The 25,950-nt window shown below is 40.7% G+C and overlaps 1 protein-coding gene across 6 annotated transcripts in view; it reads left to right on the top strand.

Annotated features, from left to right (window-relative positions):
• MITF (melanocyte inducing transcription factor) overlaps nt 1-25,950 on the top strand; it is a 220,762-nt gene that overhangs the window by 168,919 nt on the left and 25,893 nt on the right. For 4 of the 6 annotated variants that reach the window (XM_007076633.2, XM_007076634.2, XM_015535069.2 and 1 more), the window contains exons 3-5: nt 20,446-20,673; nt 21,739-21,822; nt 24,018-24,113. In XM_007076633.2, the coding sequence (XP_007076695.2) occupies nt 20,446-20,673; nt 21,739-21,822; nt 24,018-24,113 (408 nt within the window). Of the gene's footprint in view, nt 1-18,039; nt 19,448-20,445; nt 20,674-21,738; nt 21,823-24,017; nt 24,114-25,950 lie in introns of those variants that run through there. The other 2 variants (XM_042979410.1, XM_042979411.1) reach the window with 1 other exon arrangement.

The raw sequence follows: 25,950 nt of genomic DNA on the forward strand, positions 1-25,950 counted from the left end.
ACTGCTTTTAAATTTAATATTAGGATTACAAATACATGACCTAATAATAAATATCCTGTATCTAGACTAAGTAATTTGATGTGCATGGTAATAAGCTGTGGCTTATTGTGTCTTGCGACTATAAACACTTGCCTCTAATTATTGTTTAAAGTAAAACCTTTCAGTTTCATCAGGATCACATATGTTGGAATGATGCTCTCCTTATTTCGTGAATGTTCTGAGTCAATTACAGTATGTACAAGTGGATTATTTTGCTTTATTTTAAAAAATTATTTATTTAAATTCAAGTCAGTTAACATAAAATGTAGTATTGGTTTCAGGAGTAGAACCCAGTGATCCATCACTTACATATAACACCCAGTGCTTATCCCAACAAGTGCCCTCCTTAATGCCGAATTAAATGGTATTATCATAAAATGATACCATAGTTGATTAGCCAGGCTCCTTGGTAAATCTTTCAAGTCTGCCATCTTCAATCTTTAGAAGACTTGCTCTTTCTTGTGAGTTTCTTTTATCACTGTTTGTTCATTTGGGATATGTTTATTACATGTCTCATGCATGTCAGACACCGTGCTAAGTACTAGAGTACAAGAACAAGAAGGAAGTCTATTCTGCTCTCAAGGGGCTTCCTTCAAGTAGGTTAGGGTATATAGTTTGAGAACTCATGTCTGAAAAATTCTCAGATATTATTCACTATTTTTGCCTTTGAAATAGGATATTTGATTTGATACATTTTTTTTGTTTCTTTTTGTTTCTTTTTCTTTTTCTTTTTCTTTTCCTTTCCTTCCCTTCCCTTGTCTTTTCTTTTCTTTTCTTTTCTTTTCTTTTCTTTTCTTTTCTTTTCTTTTCTTTTCTTTTCTTTTCTTTTCTTTTCTTTTCTTTTCTTTTCTTTTCTTTTCTTACCATTGTTAACCCTTGAACCCAGTCTAGGTTGTAATGCTTTCTTGGGGGAGGGTGGTTGCATTTGTGGTATGATATAGAAAAGACATTGGATTAGCAAAAGTAGAAAGATTGGGGGGAAGCACAGGACTTTTCAGCATTAAGTGTCTCTTTATAGCACATTCCTTGTATTCCTCACGTTGATGATTCCGTTTCTACTCCCTTGGTACCTAGCAAAGGGCTAATTGTAGCTCCAAGTGTTCTTGAATGGGGATCCTACAACATGTAATTAGAGTCCAGAGTCAAATGTAATTTAAATCAATAATCGAAATCTGAGCTCGACTTTCACAGATTGAATTAAGTGTAATCTTGTAGGATCTTAGTGGGTAGGTTAGCAAGTATGTCTTCTGTTTTAGAGATATGTATAAATCCCACTTTTTGAACATGGTAACTTTCACTCTAGTTGTGCTAACATTGCCTGGAGGCCACATTACAATTCTCCTTTGACCGGTAGAAAGATAAATACCATAATACTGTCAGGATTTGTCTCCTACTATGGGATAATTTGTGATTTCTTTTTCTTTCCTTTGCTCATCTTTATTCTTTAAATTTTCTTCAACCACATACATTGCATTTTTAATACTAAAAGTCATAGCATTTTTGTTCTGTCCCTAGGCTTGAGAATGATAATAAATTTAATAAAACTCCCTCAGTGAATTTTCTCTGGTGCATTCCTTTTCATGGTGACAGTTTTGGTGGTCTTTAAATAAGCGTATTTGCCATATTACTTGTTGCAGGACATTGATCACTCCTGAGTAGTGAAGCTCTGATGCACCCTGGATATTTTGGTTGGTTTGGAGCCCAACAAACTAAAGTTTAGATATTCATTATATGAGAGCAAGCAGGTGACATAGGACTGGTTAGTTAACCTCTCTGCTTTTGTTTCCCTCATCTGGAGACCAGACGAGTGAGAGCACTTAACCTCTCTTGTGCACATCAAATGAGATTAATGTATTTAAAGGCCTGAGTATTATGCCTGCTATAGAAGAAATGCTCATTAGAAGTTAATTTCCTTCCCTAATTACTTTTCTCTAAACAGAGAGTGAACATTGTATTATAACTCGTTCTCATACCCTCCAATGACCATGTTGAACATGGAAAATAATATTGCTTATTGTTAAGTCAAGAATCATGCTCTGTCTAAAGGAAAAGAAGCCAAAAATATTGTATCATCAATCCTTTTATTACACACTTTTCCTTAATCATTTCTATTATTTGGAGAACGCACTCTCTCTCGCACACACATACTATTTTATATTAAAGGTGTAACTAACTGCATCATCACTCCCTATTTTAAGGCCAACAGAAAGAGAAGGGAACGCTCCCATTTGGTCACCGCAATGCATTTCCTAGAGTGCTAATTAGATAAAACATGTAATACAAAGAAGCTTCAGTTTGGCAGTTGAAACTTGTCATTTTGCTGTAAGAAAGAGTCCTTTTAAGGTCATTTAGGTCTGCCCAATTTGTCTGTTGTAGACGTCACTTGAGACTGAAACTTTGTGGGAAGAGTATTGTTTAATTAGTGCTATTTCTACAGTTTTAGGGTTTTTTTGTTGTTTTTCTGTGTAGTTTGTAGATTTCTTTTTTTAATATAAATGATGGAAAGGCAGATAGCAAAATAAAAGTTGATCTAGAATCTTTTTTTTTTTTTTTAAATTTTTTTTTTCAACGTTTTTAATTTATTTTTGGGACAGAGAGAGACAGAGCATGAACGGGGGAGGGGCAGAGAGAGAGGGAGACACAGAACCGGAAACAGGCTCCAGGCTCCGAGCCATCAGCCCAGAGCCTGACGCGGGGCTCGAACTCACGGACCGCGAGATCGTGACCTGGCTGAAGTCGGACGCTTAACCGACTGCGCCACCCAGGCGCCCCAAAGGTTGATCTAGAATCTTTAAGACCGCGGAGAATTTGTCACTGAAGTCATCAGGATTATTTTATGAAAACACACAAGGCCACATTTGTGTGTGTGTATGTGTGGTTGTCTAAGAACTAATTCTACTCTTTTCTTTTTTTATAACTATTATGGAAAATTTCTAATATATATGATATTGGGAAGAATCGTCCAGTGTGACTCCTTCTCCTCCATTCTTCAGCTTTAACAGTTACCAGGATTGCTATGCTTCCCTTTATACTTTGAAAAGCAGTAAGAAAATAAAGTCCGTATCATATGCAAAATGATAAATTAATGGCTGTTCAAAGTTCTTAAAATATATTGAAAAAGATGTATAATATAATATGCAGCCATGGAAAAGGAGGAGATCTTGCCAACTGTGACAACACGGATGGACCTAGAAGGTATTATGCCAAGTGAAATAAGTCAGAGAGAGGAAGACAGGTATCGTACGGTTTTGCCCATATGTAGAATCTAAAAAACCCAACAGATGAATAAACAAACCAAAGAATCAGATATCTAAATAGAGAACAAATTGGTGGTTGCGAGAAGGGAGGGAGTGGGGACAGGGGCAAAATGGGTGAAGGGTGGAGAGAGATACGGGATCGAAGTATTTCAGTGAATAAGTCAGAGGTATAAAAGGCTCAGCCTTGGGAATATAATCAGTGATATTACCATAGGGGCTGTATGATGACAGAGGGTAGCTATACTTGCAGCGAGGGTAGTAGAACATATAGACTTGTCTGATCACTGTGTTGTACACCTGAAACTCATGTAACATTGTGTGTCAACTACACTCAAACAAAAATACTTAAAAAACTCCACCCGCTCCTCACAAAATAGGAAAAAAAGAAAAAGAAAAAGATATTTCCTCTCTTCAGATGTGGAAAATGAGGGGCACATGGGTGGCTCAGTCAGCTGAGTGTCTGACTCTTGATTTCAGCTCAGGTCATGATCTCACAGTTGTGGGTTCAAGCCCTGTGTCGGGCTCCGTGCTGAGAATGGAGCCTGCTTAAGAATCCCTCTTGCTCCCTCTGCCCCTCTTCCCTGCTCGTGCACGTGTGTGCATGCTCTCTCATTCTTAAAAAAAAAAAAAGGTAGAAAATGAAGAGATGAAGAACTATGCTTGTTTTGCTATTGACGCTTTGGGACGGGAAGGAGAATTGATGTGAAGCGCTCCAAAACTAAGCATTAGTGAATGGCTTTATTTGCAAGTACTTGTTCAGTATTTTATTGGACAGAGGGGACTTGTAAGTGACACTCACTCCCAGATATCGACAGTGCACTCAGAGTTCATGTTCAGAAACACCAAAGCAGGTTCCCAATGTGCTTTTGAATAATTGGAATCATTCACATTTGTTCTGCGTAACTTTAGGGCACAGTTTATTGTTGTGTTGAATTGATCATTCTCCATTTACCAGCATAACTTTTCCTTCCCACGTTACTTTCCAGAAGTCAAGTTGATATGAAGGGTTTTGAATTAAGCTATTGACTGTGATGACATTTCCTCCTCCTTCCAGTTAACTAAGAAGGTGTCCTTTGCGTGTCAAGACAGGATATGAAGTGCCCCTTGCTTAACTGTGAAGCCCAGATACAAGGAGGAAGCCCATCAATGGTTCGTGGGGTATCTGTGCCCTTCCTGTGCCTTGAGTGGTTTCATTGCCTTTTTCTAAAACTACTCCCTGCAGGCTTGGTGTGGGCAGTTGACACCACATGTTCTCACTGTGGATGTGGGAGCCAGGTAATTCTCTCTTGTGCGGAGCTGTGTACCATGTGCAACATCATCCCTCCTCTGTACCCACTAGGTGTCAGCAGCAGCTCCTGCCCCCAAGAACCCCCCCTCCCCCCCCCCCGCCGCCCCCGCCCCCCAGCTGTGACAACCAGAAAATGTTCCGTGCAGGGCAAAATCGCCCCTGGGTGAGAACTGCTGTTTTATGTGTGGGTTTCTTTCTTCACACACTCACCCTAACCCTATACCTGTAAGCTCCTTGAGGACAGGAATGAGGGATTTTCATTCCTATCGAGGGCTTTTTTTCTGTCTACTGCATATAATATACAGGGTTTGGGGGACTGATTGAACCATCGCTTTTTGTTTTTGTTTTTATCCTAACTATATAGTGCACTGGGTCTTTTTACAGAAGAGTGATCTGCACATTTCTCTTCTTCTCTATTTTGATAATGGTTTATAATTAGGTGTATGGCAACTGGCATTTCCATAACACAGTGGCCTATTTTCTTTCTCATAAAAGAATGACTATATCATACAATAGTTTAATCTTTCCTTTAAAAACCCCATGATACTTAGATGCTTTTGGTTAACAAAATTCCTTTTGAATCTGGAAGACTCTGTTTGCCCACCAACCCCCCCCAGCCCCTCCCCCACCAAAAAGAAAAGAAAAAGTAAGAAAAAGCCGTCAACCCTTAAATTATCCAACGTCCTGAGGCATTTTTCCCATAACAAATGTTCACTGTAAGTTTCTCTGTTGTAAAGTCCTGTCTTCTTTGACCCACTGCTGGCCTGAGTGCCTGTTTCTGTTCACTTAGGGATTGAGTAGAGCTTTGGTTTAAATGATCCGTGTCCACCCAGGTGAAGATCAAATATTAATGAGAGGCTTGTTCATAACAAAAGTGTGAAAGAAAACAAATGCACAAAAGAATTATTATAGAGGCTCTCTGTACAGAATCAAAACCAGAAATCCTATGTTGAAGTGTAAATTCTAGAGATCACTCATAACATGGCAGTGTTTAATATAGTGGCTGGGAGCAAGCCTCAGTTTTCTCATCCCTTAAATGGGAGTAATGATAGCTCCTACCTCTTAGAGTCATAGTGAAGATGACATGACCACGTCCATTGAAAACTTTTAGAACTACCTGGCACATAGTAAGTGCTAGTAATTACTTCATTTCCACTTTTTAATTCTTTATCCTTATTATAAGAAATCCCGGTATATTCCCATTTTCTTACATCTCTTAGAATTCTCACCTTTCTTCCCCAAAGAAGTATTTTGTCTTTTTCATCTTTACTCCTTTTATCCATTGTTTTTGTCACACACAAAAATCCAAATGGGACTATCCCATTTTTTGGTTTTGCAGTAGCATGTCTTACCCTTATAAATTTGTATGTATTTATAGCATATTTAAAATCCCTCTGAGAGTTTGCTTTGAACAGTGTGATGAGTCATTTTTTTTGCAAGTGTTTTTAGTGGATAAAAACAAAACTCCTCCTAAATATATTTATGGGGTGCCTGGGTGGCTCAGTTGGTTAAGCGTCTGATTCTTAGATTTTGGCTCAGGTCACGATCTCACAGTCCGTGTGATCAAGCCCCACATCAGGCTCTGTGCTGACAGCGCACTTAAAAAAAAAAAGTCTTTATAAACTTAAGCTTCAGTTGCTTGTGTTTTTTTTATATGACATAAATGTAGATCATTGGCCATTTTGTTTGAAAGAGGTATTTCTGCTTTTGATCTGAAAAGGTCAATATGAGTTCACTTTTATACCCTCTGCACAAATAAAAAATGTTTCATTCATGGCTAAAATATACATTCCTGCTTTGATTGGTGAGAACACTCCATGGGACCCAAATTACTTTGTGAATAAAATGTGTCTCTGCGAGTTGGTCAGGCTGACACCACCACAGAGGAATGGCGTGGACCATATCGAATCCATAATCGGTTCACAAAACATAAAATCAGTTCTTTGAGAAGCAAGTTCAGGCGTAAGTCCAGAATAACAAGCAAAAAAGCAGACATTTATGCTTATGGTAGGTTGATGGATTAACCACCTGCTTGCTTAGTAAATGTGTTGCCATCAGACTTGCCTTCTTATAGGAAAGATAAAAATGAATATAAAGAAAATATCTAATACATAAATATGTATGCTGTATGTGAGTGTGTATAGATTCTTTCAAACTCATATAAAAGCAGGGAGAATAATATAATGAGCCCCCCAAGTCCTCATCACCAAGCTTGAACAGTGACAACTCAGGGCTCAACTTGTTTCATGTGCATACCTCCCTCTCACTTGTAAATTCTAGACAGAATTTCTTCTTCAACTGTTTTCTTTTGTGAGACCTAGGAAAAATGCATCCTCAGAAGGTTTGCATGCACTTTTCAGGAGTGTCCAGGTTCCCTGAAGCCCCGTTTAGGAATCAGTGCCTGGGTTAGCTCCTTTGGAAGTGAGAGAGAGAATTTCACAAAAGCCTTCCAGAAGACACCCCCTGCCAGCAAGTGCCCCCAGGCACTAAGATTGTTTTTTACCCACTTTTATCCATAGTATCTGTGATACCTGAGTCAGCTAAAGAGAAGAGAAAAGGATGCCTGGAGGAGGCCGAACATCCTCTCCAGCCCCGCTCTCCTCTGCCCTCTCTACTCCTTCAAGGTGTCCTTTACTTTTTTTTTTTTTTTTTTTTTTTTTGAGATGTATCATCTAAATGACCTAACACTGGTCAACTTGAATGTGAAAGCAAAAATTCCAGGGCTAACGATAATAGAGAACAGTATTTATTTATTTATTTATTGAGGATTTCTTATGTGCTAGGCATTTTTTGGGCATTTCGTCACTTAAACTAATCAATCTTAGCAACTACCCGGTGGGTATCCATGATCCCACCTTTGCAAATAGAAAACTAAGATTCAGAGCATCTAAGCCACTTGGCTAGGATTTTAACTCAGGTCTATCTGAAATTCCAGCTAAATATTTTTTTTTTTCCCAGCTCAATATCAACAGTACTAGATCAGTTCTCTCCACTGTACTCTGACAGCTGGCCATACACTTAGCTTATGGGCCCCAAGTCTATATGGGATACTTTATGATGTATGCATTGTTGATAATAACTTCTTGATGCTGGTGTGAGACTTTTCAGAGCATTGTGCAAGATATTTTCTGCTTTTGTTAGTTCATTAATAGACGTGCTGTTCTTAAATTTGATGTAAGCCCAGGAGAAACCAAAGAAAAGATCCAGTAACACGTGTCTCCCATGCAACTGCATCTTAATATTTGAGGCCAAGGCATCATCATTTCTCATAAACGTGGCCACAGGAGCCTCCGAACTGTTTCCCCTGTGTCCGTTCCTAGCTTCTCTCTACATCAGCCCCAGAGTGATGTGTTACGAACGTTCGTCAGATCTTGTCACTTCTCTGCTTAGAACCTTCCAAAGAAAGGATTCTTCTAAGTAGCAGAGAAGAAAACTCACATTCCTTACAGAGCCTACAAGGCCTCATACACCTGGCCACGGCTGGCTGTCGCAGTTCACACGCTGACCGGCCTGCCTGATCATAGCACCGCCCTGATTATTGTTACCGACGTTCTTGTTTCTCCCATCTGCCAAGCTGCTTCCCACCTCGGGGTCCCAGCTTGCTGGGTTCTCCACATCCCTGGCTTCTTCATATCCCTCAGTCTTCTTCAGTTGGAATGTCGGCACCACGGAAACTTTGTTTTATTGTTTGCTCCAAATAACTCCAAAATAACTTTGTTTTATTGTTTGCATTGCACTGAGTCACTGTATGAAATCCTTTCTTTGTTGATTTGTTTCCTTCCCGTTTGTCTGTGTTTCCCCAATTTAAACAGGCTCTTCCGTGGGTCCAGGAGCCCAGATGTAGTTGCTGCTCTCCATACACTCAGTGCCTGTGTACCTGCTGGTTAAGTGAAGTTGGTAAAGGGGGGGCCTGCAAAGCGCTCAGCACAGGGCCCAGCATGCTCGAGAGAGCTCCTGTGGGGGGGTTGTTCGTTTCAACCTGGGTTTTCATCATCCCATAATCTAGGCAACATGTTTCAGGAATTACCCAAGACAATGCACCTCCTCAAAAACCGGGAGACCCGTCGAGTCTCATGATACGGACCCTGAAGTCTGTGTTATTACGAGGCGGCAACTTTTTGCCAGTTTTCAGCCCGTGTGGACTTGACCTTCAAACCGGCAGCCTTCAGCTCTCATTTCTGACTGACCTTTTGCTTAAGCCCAGGGCAATGTTTTCATCTCTGACAAACTTGACCACTGCCAGTTTCTTAGGAGCGCCGGCCCTTATGAAAAGGAGTTTTGCTGCCTGTGCCATAATGATCTCTAATACCCGATAAACTGCAAACAATGGGGGCATTTTGGGGGGGAAATACTAAAACAAAAAGGCGTCTGCAGTTCTGAGGCAGTGCTAAACTGGGGCAGATGGAAAAGTTCTAGCACGTGGAATGCTGCTCTCACAACTCCCATTGGGAGGGGGAGAAGTGGACGGTCCTTACAATGGGCTATTATTAGGGGACCATTGAACCACGTAATCGCAGCCCTTTACAAAACCATAAAAATATGTCAAATATCATACAAACTCAAACGGTCTGGGCTTGAATATTGGACTAAAACTGTCATAAATAACGGGGTCCTCTTAATCTGATCAAGTATTTAAAGGAAAAATTGGAATGAGGCAGATTTCATTCCTTATATAACAGCTTTGTGGGTTTATTTATTGTTTGCAAAGTTTTCAGGAGAGGGATTCTGCCTGAATATATCTTTATTTGTCCAGACCCACAGAATTGAGTTTCTGTGGAATCTGTAGGTTTTTTTTCTTAATTACAAAATTAGCGTCATGCAGATGATATAGAAAATATGGGGGGGGGGGGAGGAACCAATAAAGTAAAAGTTCCCTACAATTTCATCACCTCAGAACAGTTATTGTTAAGTTTGGTGAATGATCGGTAATTGGTCTTTTTTTGCCTCTGCAGATGTATAAGTAATATTTTGAAGCCGGTGTAGGATCACGGTGTATGTAGCGTTTCTAAGTTGCTTTGCCATTCTGAGCGTCCCCTCTAATTAAATAGGTTTGTAAAGCAGGGATTTTAATGACTGCATTGTATCCATCTGTGTGCAGTGGTTCTCGACTGGGGGCAGTTTTGCCCCCCCAGAGGATGTCTGGAAAGTCTGATGACATATTTGCTTGTCACCACGGGTGTTGTGGGGAAGGGGCTGCTGGCATCTATTGGGTAGAGGCCAAGGATGCTGCTGATTGTCCTACAGTGCACAGGACAGCCCTGTAACAGAGAAGTGTCTGGCCATCGGGTCAACAGGGCCAAGGTCTGGGGAACCCTGAACGTAGGTGGCGGCCTTGTAATTAATTTAATCCATTGCCTGCTATTAGATTTTTGTTTTCTTTTACTTGTTGGTTTGTTTGTTTTACTAGATGTAAGGTTGGCAAACTTCCTATAAAGGATCACAGATGAAATATTCTAGGTTTTGGGAGATATAAGGTCTGTTGCTCAATTGTGCCATAGTACTGTTGTAACTCGAAAGCAGTCACAGACTATTGGGCTTTAAGGTAGTAATTTGACCATTCCCATGATGGTTAATGCTCTGATGGACGTTACATCCATTGTACCTAATCTTAAATCTTGCTTATATCTGTTGATTTCTGTAGAAAAGTGCTTGATTGTTTAATTACTGGATGGATGTGCATGTACCTTTTAAAAGTTTACATCATTTTATTTTATGTATTAAGGTTATACCAATTGACTTTTTATTCTCTCCCACATCATTTAAGATTGTTCATTTAATGTGGCTCTGTAAGCACACGTATGCCACCCATTCCATCTGATTTGGAACAACGCCCAGGAATGTGAAGTGTTTAAAGGGCTCACAGTTCATGTGCCTTCAGAAGTCAGGTAGATGAGTGAGTGGAGCAGGCCACACATCAGTGTGGGTACAAGGAGTGGTGGAATGGTGGCCAAATGAAGAGCCCGTAGCTCATCCCAAGAGGGAAGCTGCCACTCAACTCTGTCCAGTGCTGGCCCGTGTGCTTTAGCATCGCTAGATCTCCTGATTGATCCAGAGAAACTAGAGATCCAAAACTTGGTTGAAAATTCCTAACTTTTAATTAACCGACTGCACAGAATGGTTTGCCATACCTGTGGACTGTGCCCATGGGTGACCTGTTTGGGGACCTCTGTTTTCATGGTGACTCATTGTGGGGTCTATAGTTTAGACATGGAGGCAGGTATCCAGGCTCATGGCCATTTCTCCTAGACTCTCAGGACCCCAGGCCTCATAGATGAGAGCTATAAGAATTGGCAGTCTCAGGGAAGATGCTGAACAGAAAAGGGAGCTTTAACTTTATCTCTCAGAGTAGGGAGGCAGACTCTGAATCACATGCTGGCCTGGAGACATAGTTCCTCCAGAGCTTTCTGAATTAGGAAGAGCCAGCACTTGTTACTTCTCCATTTCCTCAGGACATTTCTGGAGGCTGTCAGAATCCTAGCCTCCAGATACTACGGTGCCCTACACAATCTGACTCCTTGCCCTTAGCACCTCTTCCCCCCAACGTCCATGGGCTCCATTCATTCACCGATTGACCAGATACTTGTTGAGTCCCTACTGTGTGCCAGGCCATGTTCTGCACAAAGTAGAGCTGGGTACGGGGGTCAGGAGCACTGGCAGGGTATGGGTTGAGAATTTAAATAAACCCTTAGGATGGTTGTGGGAGACAAGAGCAGACAGGTCATGATTCCAGGGTGGAGTGGGCAGAGATCTTCAGACTTTGACGTGCATAAGAATCTGCCTCGTTAGCTTGTTAAAACATGGATTTCTGGTCCCCACTGAAAGAGTCACACTCATTAGGTGTGGGGTGGGACCCAAGACTGAATTTCTAACAAGTACAATGAATGGCACTGGTTAAGGACTTGTAGGCCATTGTAAGAACATTTTTTTTCCCCTCAAGAGATAAATAGGGAGCCATTCCAGAGTTGTTTCCCCCCACCCCCAGGGTAGTGACATGATCTGACATATTTTACAAGGATCACTCTAATCAGTGTCTTCAACATAGACTAAAAGAGGGCATAGACAGAAGCCAGAAGAGACTCTCACTACTCCAAGTGAGAAATGATGATGGCGTGGATCAGATGGTAACAATACACACGGTGAAAATCAATTAAATTCTGGATATATTCTGAGAAAGGAGCCAATGCTTCTTTTTTTTTTTTTTTAAGTTTGTTTGTTTGTTTGTTTGTTTATTTATTTATTTATTTATTTATTTATTTATTTATTTATTTTGAGAGAAAGAGAGTGTATGATAGAGCGGGGTAGGGGCACAGAGAGAATCCCAAGGAGGCTCTGCACTGTCAGTGCAGAGCCTGATGCGGGGCTTGAACCCATGAACTGTGGGATCAGGACCTGAGCCCACACCAAGAGTCACATGCTTAACTGACTGAGCCACCCAGGTGCCCTGGGAGCCAGTACTTCTTTATAGATTGGATAGAGGGTGTGAAGAACAGGGTCAAAGATGACCAAGGTTTTTGAATGAACAACTAGATTGAACCATATGAAGGCCACTTTTTTGATCTACAGGGGACAAAAAGGTAATTTCCTATGTTTCGACCTAAAGGATAGAGTTTTCAACTCTAGAAGGATAGAGTTGCCATCTACTAAGGTGGAGGAGCTGGTTTGGAGGGGATGATGACCATGTGAGGTTTGAGATGTCTTCAGTCTTCCGGATGGGGCTGTGGGGTAGGCAAGTGGAGGTGAATCTGGAGTTCAGCGACACCTGGAGACTGATATAGATCACCAGGGCTGTGCATTTCCATAGAGAAAATCAAGCTCTGAGCATTGAGACACTCTGATGCTTAGGAGAAGACAGAACCGGCCAAGGAGACTAAAAAGAAATATTACAAGAGGTAAGAGGAGGGGTGCCTGGGTGGCTCAGTTAAACATCCAACTTGGGCTCAGGGTTTGTGAGTTGAGCCCTGCGTCAGACTCTCTGCTGTCAGCACACAGCCAACTTGGGATCCTCTGTCTCCCTCTGTCTCTGCTCCTCCCCCACTTGTGCATGCTCGCTCTCTCTCTCTCTCTCTCTCTCTCTCTCTCTCAAAAATGAACATTTAAAAGAAAAGAGGTAAGAGGAAAACCAGATGCAGGTGGTAGATTAGAAGCCAAGTGAAGTAGGTATATTAAGAGCCTCTTGCTGTTCCTTGAGCAGGCCCGGCTTGTTCATACCTGAGGACTTTTGCACTTTGCTGGGATGTTCTTCCCACCAATCTGCCTCGTTCATCTCCTCCCCAACTTCAGGCCTGTGCTTAACTGTCGCCTTCTCTCCAGAACCTCCCCTGAACAGCCTGTGTAAGAGTAGGGCAGTTGTCTGGGATCTGGTTGGTACTCAAGCAATATGTATTGAATGAATCATGAACATGTAACTTTCCTGGGAGCAGAAGTCCAGGTGAGCACGTATCACAGCCTTGCACTCCAGGTGTATGTAGCATAGTCCGTGGACCAGTAGGGTGGGCATCCCCTGGGAGCTTATTATAAATGCAGGATCTTGGGTCCCACCCCAGACCTACAGAGTCACACTGCATTTAACAAGATCCCGGGTGATTTATGTACACGTTAAGGTTTGCACTCAAACCTATATTTAGTTCTTTCTGTATACAGCACAAAGGCAATTGGGTATAGTCTCAGACAGCAATGACCCAAAATAAAAGGTTAAAACTATCAACATAAGGTTTCTTCTGTAGTTGTTTCTGTATTCAATCAGTTGCCATCATATGATTTTTATTTTTTTTCTTATTATTTTTTAAATCTTTAAAAAAAATTTTTTTGATGTTTATTTTTGAGAGAGACAGAGACGGAATGCAAGTGGGTTAGGGTCAGAGAGAGAAGGAGACAGAATCGGAAGCAGGCTCCAGGCTCCAAGCTGTCAGCACAGAGCCCAACGTGGGGCTTGAACTCACGAGCTGTGAGATCATGACCCTGAGCTGAAGTCGGACGCTCAACTGACTGAGCCACCCAGGCGCCCTGATTTTTTTTTTTTATAAAGATTGCATGAAGAGGCTTTCAAGAATATTTAATGTGGTTATGCAAGTGACTTCTTAGTTTTATTTTTAAATGGCCTCAGCTTGGAGTGAATATAAAATGCACAGTGTCTGGTTACAGGGTAGAGATTTTTGAGTGAATGAATGTTAATTCTGTTCAGTATGCGTTTTAAAATTTGGTATTTAGTATGACATATCCATGCATAATGGCTGATACAATCTTTATAGTACAGGACCTGTAAATGCATAGTTTTGTATGAAGGCGAGTAATAGATTAAGTTTATTGGGCTTTGCTGCTTCTCTCATAGGACTTTGATTCTAAAAGTTGTGTTTTTATTTTGGGATTATAAATACTCTGCAGACAGTTGGCTACCAGTCTTAAATCTCATATTTCTATTTGGCTGAGATAAAAACTTGATGTTCTTTTTATACTCAGACCTTTGGCATGTTTTAGTCTGGGAGGGAAGAAAAAACAATGTATATAGTAGGAGTTTACTTATAAATACTCTATTTTTTCCCCTGGGGCTACTAAATATTGTTTGTCCTAACCCCAAAGCATGCCTACCTTGTGGTTTATAATAAGCATACTGTTTTATAGGTCATCAGCTAAGGGAGGAAGACCTGTTAGGCATTTTTGGTAAAGTTGGTCTAGTTTATTCTATTAAAACATCAACATTTTAGAAAAATAGATTTGCTGTCCTCTCCTTTTGTACACATTTCTTTAAAAACTTTTTTTTTATGTGTATTTATTTTTGAAGGAGAGAGAGACAGAGTGTGAGCGGGGAAGGGCAGAGAGAGAGGGAGACACAGAATCCGAAGCGGGCTCCAGGCTCTGAGCTGTCAGCACAGAGCCCGACGCGGGGCGTGAATCCACAAACTGTGAGATCATGACCTGAGCCGAAGTTAGACGCTTAACCGACTGGGCCACCCAGGCACCCCAACCTTTTGTACACAATTCTAACTCATTTCTCTGAATTCAGAAGCCTAGATCCTGCAAAGTGATGTGATGGGAAGTGGTGTGAACGTATAGAGGCCAGAGAAACTGGATATAAATTCGTACATATTTGAGCGTGTACACACAGAGTATGTGAGTGCGTGTGGGTTTACATTGTTTTATCTTCCCCTGTTAGCTCAGTTAAAGCCCTAGATTAAAATTCATCAACAGCCAAGGGTGTTTGTATGGTTTGCCACTGGCGACAGAATGCGGAAGACCTTGGTTGAATGTCCAGCCTTGGCAGGTCTTACAACCTTCTTTTCAGAGTTTCTGTCTGTATTTAAAATGGGGAATCATTGAGTGCACCCGGTGTTCTACCCGGCTGCTTGTCCAGTTTAGACGATATTTGGAGAAGCCACCGCAAAATTGTATATACATGTACTATATTTCAAAAGTCCCCTCGTTCTTTCCTTCTTAAAACTTGTATTTCATCAGAAAAGCTGAATTCCAGTTAGATGAAACTTTCTTAACAGAGCAGAGGTTGGCATTTTCCGTAAAAATCCAGAGAGTAGGTATTTTAGGGTTTGGGGGCCAGGCAGGCTCTGTTGTGACTACTCATCTCTGCCACTGGGGTGTGAAAGCAGCCATGGGCAATATGCAAATGAACGGGCATGGCTGTGTGCCAAGAAAACTTTATTTATGGCCACTGAAATTTGGATTTCATATCATTTTCATGTATCATGAAATCTTCTTCTTCTGCTTCTTTTCCAACCATTGAAAAATGTAAAATGTATTCTTAGTTGACCGGCCAGACCAGAATAAGGAGCAGACCCAGCCGGCCTGGTGGGCAGACTCCCGGACTAGGGAAAGGAGCTTGGGCTCGTCAGCCTTAGTCCCTTGTCTGTCTCCTTTACGGAAGCCGCCTTTGTTTTTGCTTCTTGTTTGCATCTCATTTTGATTCTTTTCTCTTTTAGGTCAGGATTCATATCCTCATGTTTATTTTCTGTGAAGAATCCCCTTGTACAGACTGTACAGAATAGATGACTGTTGGAGAAAGTGTATTTTGGGCTTGAGTCCTCTTTCGTGGCATAATTGGCACAATTCGTATAATTGTGGGACTGAAAAGAACCGTGTGCCTTTCAAATGTGACTCTGGACAAGTCTTCTCCCAAGTCATTTAAGAAAGCTAGCTTTGTCAGTTCTGCCATGTTTATCAGGGATGGTGACTGCTTAGTTGACCGTCTCTATAAATTGTCATTTTAAAAACCAGTGTAAAAGAATGGTGGTTTGGAGGCAGTAGTGGATAGCAGTTGATGGAGTTACAATCCCTTTACTGTTCCTTAAACTTGCTAAGCAGCAGGGCACATTTTCTCCCTAAACATAAAATAAGAAATCTGCACTTTGTGTTGAAAAAGTGTGTGTTGCATCTGCACGTGTTGGAAAAAAAAAAAAGATTATGAACTAAAAGGATTGCAGGAATCTTCCCTCAACTTGATTATTTACATTCTGGTTTACAAATCATAGAGGGAATAGAAGACCAGTGGGAATTGTTTCTTTCCCTCCAGTGAATTCTTTTGTCGGTCAAGATGGTAGTTTTCTCTAGGTACCATCTCACACTGATGTGCTCCACGATCTTTTTCAAATGAAACTGGTGGAAAATAACCTGTCATTGTCACCTAGGAAGTGGCACAGCAAAAGTGTGACAGTTAGAAGGTGATCCATTCCACCTCTCTTGGTATCAATTCAGGATCTGAAGGAAGAACAGAAGAAGCACAAAAAGAGTGTAGCAGTAACAAGGAAGAAGAATTTCAAAGCCTGTGGAGTTTTGCACTTTAACGTGATAGCTAACATCCTTTATTTATATGAAACATCCCTTATATCGACAAAAGAGTATCTTTTGAGAGAGTATGAAGTATTTTAGCTTTATTCTGTGGTCTGTGCTTCAAATGCTCAGCAATACCTAACTTGACTCTCCAAATTCATTAACTTGGGGAGGGTTAGTCTGAAGGTCACCAGTGTGCAAAAATTATCAGGCAGTCATACAGATGTTTACTGCTGCATATATGTTTTCATTTGTATGCTTGCTTGATTAGCTATTGAAAAATTAACAAAAGGGATGTCTGAGGAGCTATGATTTAGGATGGTTTTGTTTATATGGCTTTTAAAATTGTCACAGGACTTTACAGCCTCATAATATTGCTGTGAGAAGGTTCGAGGGTTCAGGTACTCGTGAACCTGTGTTCTAGATCAGCAGGTCTCAAAGTTGATCAGAGAGCCCTGGGGGACTCCAGGACCCTTGTAGTGATTTTGCCAGGTCACAACTACTGTCTTCATAATACTAGATTATTTTCCTTTTTTTCATGCCCCTCTTGCGATTTTACAGAAGAGTTTTACAAAAGCTTCGTGTGTGTTAAAATGTCATTGTTCTGAAGACCAGTGGAATGTACGGCAGCGTGTCATCTTGCGTTTTAAGATTTTTTTGCTTTAATTCCTATTATGGTAAGCACCGATAGCTAGGACTCACATAAATACTCCCGATTAGAACAGTTTGAAACAGTCTTAAGACAAAAAACGTTTGAGAACTGCAATGTTTCAGCTATGTTTCTAAGCCCGTCAGACGTGTGTTCATTTAATGCGGAAATACCTCTATCATGCAGGCTCTGTTCTCATCCCTATTGAGCACGTGGGGAGATGAGAGCCTGGAAATGTTCATGACTTGCAGAGGGTCATCTAAACAGTTAAGTTGCAAAGCCACAATTCGAATGCAGGTTTCGAATTCTTAACTGTGCTGCTCGGCATGCTGTCTCTCAGGGAAGCAAAGTAAATGCCTGGATTTCGACAGTAACTTGTCCTCAGAACCTAGGCCACCCCCAGGGAATGTAGATAGGAAGATTATCCTTAAGGGTGGTGTGAGGCAGAGACCACATTCTAGTGGCTTCTGGACTGAGTCCAGCCCACAGATGTGTTTAACTTGTCTTATGCAGTGTGAAAGTCAAACAACTGGATGTCAGTTTTTTAACCTGGGAGATTTAACTTCAAAAAGAAGTTTACATTGCCTAGCTACATCTCAGAATTGGAAGATCTCGACTGGATTGATGTACCCATGTGGCCACCGTCAACCACGTTTCATGTCAGCCATTTCTTTTAGATGAGACGTGTGTGTTCCAGTTAGGCACAGACCTCACTACTCCCTATTAACCCTAGAGCTCACGTTCCTCATTTATGTTACCTGTTTCCAGTGTTTGGAGACAGTTGGAGATGTTCTGCCTCCTGCATAGTGTGTATAGCTAGTCTGTTCTCAACTTATTTGGAAACTAAAATGACGCTGACCGTGAAGGGACAGAGTACATTCAACTCCGATCACCTCAACCTGGGTATTAGGAAAGAGCTTACTGGCAATGCTGAATAGAGAGCAGGTCGCTTCCTTTCTCACTAAAGCATAAAATTCTAATTCATTAAAGAATAAGGATCTGCCAGTGAATTAACATTTATTTTTAAATGTGTAGCCCTTTCTTTGTCTAAGTGTAATAGTGAAATAAGCACATTACACGCATTGCCCTCATTTTATGTTTATTTTAGTAATGTCTGTTGTCCTCATCATTATCGTGTCTGGACCCTTTCATTAAACTTAAAATGTCTCTGTGAACCTCTGTGTGCATGTTAGATCAGTCATTTGAAAACTCTCTGAGATTGTCAACGTAAAGAACTTCCATTTTCCTGGGCATTTGGACAGCATTACTGAATTTCAAATTTTTATGCTTTAAATATCTCCCCATTTCAGCAGTTAATATTAACCATTTATCACAGTTTTTAGGTATTTATTTCTTTGCCTTTTTCTTCTTTTGTCTCACCCCAGACTACAGGCTTCATGAAGCTGGTAGTCAGATCTATTTGTTCGCAACGTATATTCCGTGTCTCACACGGTGTTTAGCACATACTAACAGTAAATAATGGAGCAAATAAATGAGTAAAGATATAAGTACATCGGTCATGTATATGATAACTCTTACTCTTCTCTATCCCTAAGAGTTATAATAAGAGTTTTGCTAAACACTTTCATGCTTCCCACCTTGGTGAAATTGGGGAGACGTTTATTTCTTACTCTTCACGTAAATATACATCCAGCCCCGTGTGTGTGTATGTTTTTCCTGTTCTGCTTAGGGTAGTTTCCCTTCTTCCTGATTTTAAAGTCAGTAGGAGAGTTACATATCCATGCAACTAAGAATAAGATGCACACTGAGACTAGGATATAGGATGAGGCCATTGAACTTGAAAGTGCAGCACAGAGACTCCTCCAGAGACGCTCTTCCTGCAGTTGCCAGTTAGAGAGTTATGTGGCCATTAGAAAGTCTCGTGTGTAATAGTAGCTTTTAGGCAGTGTCTTCTCCAAAGGGGGCATCTAGCTCTTAACCTATTGCTGAAAGAGAAATACCATTGTCTATTAATACTACTGGAACTAAAGATGAATAGTGAATCGGCCTTGATCTGACAGTGAGTTTGACTTTGATAGCTCATCACTTAAAAAGGTTCTTTTATAGTTATGAAAAAAGCATGACGTCAAGCCAGGGGGAGAAATTGATATAAATATTGAAGACCAAGCTCGTTGAGCTTTCAAAAAAAAAAAAAAAAAAAGAAAAGAAAAGAAAAAAAAAAGCCCCTTGTGCGAATGGGTTTTTTTTTTTTTTTTACACGCATAACTAATTAGCTTAGGTTATTATAAGCAGGGCTGCTGTGATAAAGTTTCCGGTGGTGTCTCGGGATACCTTGTTTATAGTGCCTTCTCTATGCCAGTCAGTCTTCGAATCGGCATTACAGAAAGTAGAGGGAGTGAATAGCCTACCGTTTCTCGTTGGATTGGGGCCACCTAAAGCGTTGTTATGCTGGAAATGCTAGAATATAATCACTATCAGGTGAGCTTTACTCTTATGCATATTTAGTGTCTGAAATGCAGTGCAATAAATTGAGTAATTCACCTTTTCATTTTATTGTACTCTTTCCAGTAAGTGCAAGTCTGCTAGTTTAATGCTATTTACTGCTTGTTACTATAAGAAGTAATTCAATGTGGTTTTGAACAAAGTAAATATTAGTAGGGTTTTTTTTTCCCCCTAGTGCCTGGCTGTGCTCTCTCCATCAGCTCCTGTTCGGAGCTCATAAGATCAAATTGTATTTCTCAAGGAAAAAGTAACTTTAAATTGACTATCACTGATTTTTTTTAAGCCATTTTTAATCCTGTATTGTTTATAAGAAAGGAGAAAAAATACCCTGGTGCCTTAATAGCCATGCCTTTAAAAACACATACATGTAAGTGTGAGGTGTTTGAAAGAAACTGCTTAATGTTGAGTTCAAGATCTTAATTAAAATGTTGAATAATCATGTCCAAATGAAAGTGGGAGGAATTAATCTACAACTAGTTGATTTAATCATCAGAATGTTTCTGTTTATTTTCTACAACCGTTTTACAGCTGGTTCTTAAGGAGGTTTTTGTTGTTTTTAAACAGAAAGCTGTTCTCTTTGCCAAGGAAAGTAAAATAAATTGTGATGCTCCTTTTTCTGGATTGTTTTGATTTCAGTAAGCCCTTCCAGTTGTGTTGGGAAAAGTTTTGCCCTACAGATGGTTGCAAATTTTAAATTCTTAGACATGAGCAGAAGGGCACAAGGTTTCCAAGAGATGTGCAGCTAATTAGCAGGGAAATAAAACAGGGCAAAGTATTACCCCAAATCCTGAGAGTTAGACTTTAAACTTCAGTAATATCAAAATCCATTAGCACAGTGCCTGGTACATAAACAGGGGCTTAATAATTTATTCTGTTGGTGGACTGGCCAGTCTCATGTTTGTGCCTGAGAAAAGAGCCGACCGAAACTCACGAATAACGGCGCTGTCTTCTCTTCCCTCCGTGGCTATGTTCAGGTGCAGACCCACCTCGAAAACCCCACCAAGTACCACATACAGCAAGCCCAAAGGCAGCAGGTAAAGCAGTACCTTTCTACCACTTTAGCAAATAAACATGCCAACCAAGTCCTGAGCTTGCCATGTCCAAACCAGCCTGGCGATCATGTCATGCCACCAGTGCCGGGGAGCAGCGCACCCAACAGCCCCATGGCTATGCTCACACTTAACTCCAACTGTGAAAAAGAGGTAATTCATGTCTCCTCCCCTCTCCTGTCTTCTTACACTAAATGAATGTCTGTTGGATATTATTCCCACACTTGACTGTGGACTCTCTAGTCTGTCTGTGGGGCCACACGCACTGGCCTTTGTCCCAGTTTCTGCTACGTGGCTGCCGCTCTCCGGCTTCTTTCTCACCATCACCGGGTTATTGGGTTATGGCTCAGGACGGGACACCTGGCCGCTCCCGAGTGGGACGTGGAGGTGAGGACACTTTCTCTCCCACCCTGTTTCCGCTCTGTTAGCCGAGCGCTCTCTTCTCTTCAATGCCTTTCCATTTACAAAGCAGTGAAAATGCAGAGAGAGGAGAAGGCAAGGTGGAGAAGGAAAAACAAAAATAGAAAAGGTGTGGGACAGGCGGTTTAGAAGTTCCGCTTGTTGTGAATGCTTGGAATAGTATTTTTATTTCTCCCTGAGTTGAAGAGGAAAAAAAAAAAAAAAGCACAGAATGTGCGTGGATGGATTTGAATAATGTAGCACATGAGAATTTAACAGAGAAGCAAAGGTTTAATTGCTAGATAAATTCCGTTTCATAATAAGATTGCCGCTGCCGTGAAATCTGCTTTTGTAAAGGCTGGATTGGAGACAAGATTCAAAACACACCTCAAGCTAATTGTTGCATCAAAATTTGAAGCATAAAAATACCTGAGAGGAGAGTTGTGATTCAATGCCTGTTATTTCCAAATTACGAGATGATAAGCCTCATTTTAATGGAGTTTTACAGTACTCTGAAATGTTCATGTGATTTCAGAGGTGACTTTTCTGAAGTTTCTGTATTCTAGTTTCTAGAGGGACTCAGTCTTTTTTCCCCTGGGCCCAAACCAAATGTCTTATTTTTCTCTGTCCATATTTGTCATCTATCAAGCTGATTTGATGGAAGTTCTTTGTGCACTATTTTATTTCTTGGTCACTTTTACTTTGTTTGAAAGCTTATTATTTCATCTTGTTGCTGCACCATCAGCCTCGTGTGAACATGTCATTGAAAAGCCATTTGCAAATCCAAGTCATGGGCTGATTTTGCTTGTGTTTTTACAGGGATTTTATAAGTTTGAAGAGCAAAACAGGGCGGAAAGCGAATGCCCAACTATGAACACACATTCACGAGCGTCATGCATGCAGGTACTGAATGACTCGGCAGCCCAAGGATGTAACACTTTGTAATGAGAATCTATATTTGTGGCTCATCACGCCTTCCTGATGACTTCAGGGTTTTTTTCCCCTCATTGATTTTTTTTTTTTTTTTAAATGGAGAAAGCTATGAGCAAGGCCATTTTCCTCATTGTGGCGCATGATTAAATAACTAAATGAAATTAAACTTAAAATACATTTTCCCTAAGTTGCTTTAAGTGATTAAAAAGTGCTTGAAATCCATAAATTGTGAGACATAAAATGTAAAATGCTGTACTCATTTAGGTACCGTCATCAATGTGTTACACAAATTTGTAGGATATCAACTTCAATAGGCTATTAATAAAACCAAGATATGCGTGTTTGTGTGTGTGTGTGTGTGTGTGTGTGTGTGAGAGAGAGAGAGAGAGAGGGAGAAAGGTCTACATATTGTTTTACAAAATGGACTCTCATGAAACATGCATTTGAAATTTATTTAATAATATTTCATGGATTTTTTGCAAGTGATTAGAGATTCTTCTGTGACTTCCTGTTTAATAGATGTATAAATAACACCACAAACATTTATTAACATATTTATATATTTTACAATGTGTGTATAGATATATAAGAGAAAGAAGAATAAGCAATGAAAAATTGTTTACTTTTCTGTATTTCCAATTATTAACTTGCTTTAGTGTTTTTTAAATCAGAAAAAGAAACGATTTAAAAAATTCTATCTATTCTATTTTATTAAAAATAAAAATTCTATTTATTCTATCAGTAAAACCCACTAATTTTATTTCCCTAAAAATTTACAAGGAGAAGTTGTGCATAAGTCCCCTGGCCCATTTGACTGTTCAACTCAATCAGAAAATCATCCCGTAGAAGCAAACAAACCTAACTGGTCAATCTAGAAATGAAACTAAACAATGTGCTGGACGTTATTCAACCCGAAATTATCGTTGTCAGAGGTCACTTAATAACTCTCATTTTTTGGGTGTTTACTATATCCATGGCACTCTGAGCCACTTTTTATGCTTTATCCTGAGATCTCACAAGAATCCAATAAGACAAGGAGTATTATTAACCCCATTTTCCAGATTGGCCTGTTGAGGCCTTTAAAAATTGAGGGTGTTGCCCTTACTACAGAAAGCGGGAGAATGAGGATTCCAATAAGCCCTGTGACATTGGGGCCTGTCCCCTTTCATTGGAAATGACAAAAAGACATGAAGAGCATTCCTCTGAGCTCTGAGACCTCACTGTGTACTTGCGAAGCATTATTGAGATTCAAGCCTGAGTGCATGCTCGCAGACACACAGGCACATACCCAGCTCAAATACATAAGGTGTTTACAACGAAATGTTCTCACAGCCTTGTCTTTGCAACTGCTGCAAGGCACATGTAATCACTGTTGTTTATTATCATAACTGATGTTTTGGTACTTGAGGAATAAAATTGATCTAGAGGGACTGTCAGCTCCACCACTGTAATGATAACCCCGTCCTGGTGTACTCCTGGGGGAGCCCCGTGCACATTGGCAGCCGCACAAGGAGACGCTTAGTTTATATAAGTCACTGTAAAGATCAGTGCAGGGTTCGCCAGTAGCCTGAGAGCCACAGTGACCCCCCCCACACCAGTCCGTAGGAGAGCAAAGGTCTGAGTGACCGCCCGTGTTTTCTTACTTCAAGGAGGGTCTACAAAGGCTATGGGGTATAGTCCTTAGAGAAAAAAAGGAAATCGCAGCTGTCTTTCAAGATGAGGTTTCCCAGTCCAGCTTTCCTGTCTAGGAGTGGCAGTTGAGCATAGCGCTTGAGAGAATGGGTTCAAGTTGTGGCTCGAACTCTTCTTCATTGGGCAAGGTGCTTCTCCTTCATCTCACCTGGAGAATGGATATACTCATAGCCCCTACGCTGATGGGGCTACTGTGAGGGGGAAATGATTGAACCCGTCCAAAGCCCTGAGCCCAGTGCCTGGCACCTAGTAATCCCTCACTAAGCACTGGTTACAGATGTCATCCTTATCACCGGTTAGTGTCAGTGACCTTCAGTGATGTTCCTGTTTGGCAAGAAGGGATGGTAACTTAGAAATCTAAGTGAAGAGCATTCAGTGTTGAGGGTAAGAAGAGAATCATGGATCTCTCTTTGGGTTGCTTTGTACAGTTTTTGCTTATATTTGTCTCTTCCATTGCCCTTTTTTTCCTACAGATGGATGATGTAATTGATGACATCATTAGCCTAGAATCAAGTTATAATGAAGAAATCCTGGGCTTGATGGATCCTGCTTTGCAGATGGCAAATACGGTATTGATGACTTTTTTTTTTTAAAGAATATCTTGAGTCATTGCCAGTGTTCTCTCCTTTTTTCCTGAGCTTTTAGTTTATTTCTACAAGTGGCTGATTGAGAAATTTATTAATACTAAACCAAGGAATTGTCTCAGGATCACAAATAAGTGACTTTGACACCAGAAATTAAGAATTTCTCATGGGTTTATCAGTAACCCCATGATAAAGCTCCACGTTCCCTGGCATCCAAGTCCACTGTCACTTGGACAACAGGCTTCCCCTGGACATCTAGTGACCAACATAGTGCCCGCTGCCAGGGAAAATACTATGGAGTATACTATTTACAGTAGCATTCTCCTTGGCATGACAAATGAATGCACCTTTTAAAGTAAAAGGTGGTACCTTACTATTCACAGATGATAGACTGACGTTTGAGTTGCCTTTCTTCATCTAAATCTATTCAATTTTAGTTAATAAAGCAGTGGTTTATTAAATTTCCTTCTCTCTATAATTTGGAGCCTTGCCTGTATTGTTTTTTTTTTTTTTTTCACTCCTTAGAGTGGTGGCTTATGTTACCACTTAGCAAAGCCTTACTGTAGATCTTATTTAGTCCTTGTACTAATTCTGTGACTCTAGTCCTTGCAGTAATTCTGTGAGTCAAGTTGGGGTCGTATCATTACCCTCGTTTTTAGGATTAGGAAAGGTTCTCTGGTCTTGCACAGATTTCCATAGCTTGGGTGTGTCAGAGACAAGACTCTTCAATTGGCTTTGGAATGCCTTGTCCAATCTTATTTTGTTTCCTCTGAGATCAATGCCAGGGGGCTATCATATTCTTGAATAACCTATATTTGAAAGGCTAATTTCCATAGGAGAGAGGGATGTGAGAGGAGTTCTTCTCTGATGGGTACAGAGTTTGGTATTTGTAAGATGAAGAAGTCCTCGAGATCTGTTTCACAATGATGTGAATAGACTTAGCGTTCCTGGGCTGTACACTTCAAAATGGGCAAGATGCTAAATTTTATGTTATAGGAATTTTTACCACAATAGAAAATCTTTTTAGAGCGTAGGTTCCTATAAATAAATCCCCATGGCCAGGGAATATGATAGCCCTTGCTTATTTACACCAAACTAGTTTACTATAGTACACTCAAGTTTTATAGGTAGCATTTTCTTTTCTTTTCCATCTTGTTTCACTTCTTTCAGTTCACTTACCTGAAGTCCTGAGGGGTGACAACCCCCCTTGAAACCCCAAAGTCTTTTCTAGGATCCTCAGTCTTTGTCAACTTCCTCCCCATTTGAACTCACCCCCCCCGCCCCCGTTTTTGAAAGATCTGGATGTTCTGCCATCTTGACAGATGTTTCCATGCCACAGTCTCCCCACCCTCTTGGAGCGCTTAGTTGGCATCAGTCGGAACCCTTCTGCTTCCAACTTTGTGCCTCTTGTGAGGAGGGCTACCCTTGTCAGCAGTCGAAATCCTGGGATGAATATGAGCAAAACACTTGGGAGAGCTTGCACGGTGGAATGTATAAATATACTCGGAAACATGGGTATGTTTACAATGTTTTCAATGCCCTCGCTGCAATTATTAGCAATGGCCCAATCAGCCCAAAGGAACTTTGCTTGATGAAGGTGGTCATTTTGCCAGTGGTGTCGAGTGGTATCCGGGCGCACTCAGGAAGACTATAAAGTTAATATGATTTTTTTTTATAAATCATTTAAAAAATTTTTCTCCAATAGTGAGGACCTTTGAAGTCATCTGAGCCAACCGAGTACTCTGTGCATTAGCCTTCCCTTATATATCTTCCGTTTCCCCCGCATACACACATAGAATCAGTTGTGCATCTTCTTGAAAGC

Source organism: Panthera tigris, chromosome A2 (genome assembly GCF_018350195.1).
Source record: "Panthera tigris isolate Pti1 chromosome A2, P.tigris_Pti1_mat1.1, whole genome shotgun sequence".
Classification (NCBI taxonomy): Eukaryota; Metazoa; Chordata; class Mammalia; order Carnivora; family Felidae; genus Panthera; species Panthera tigris.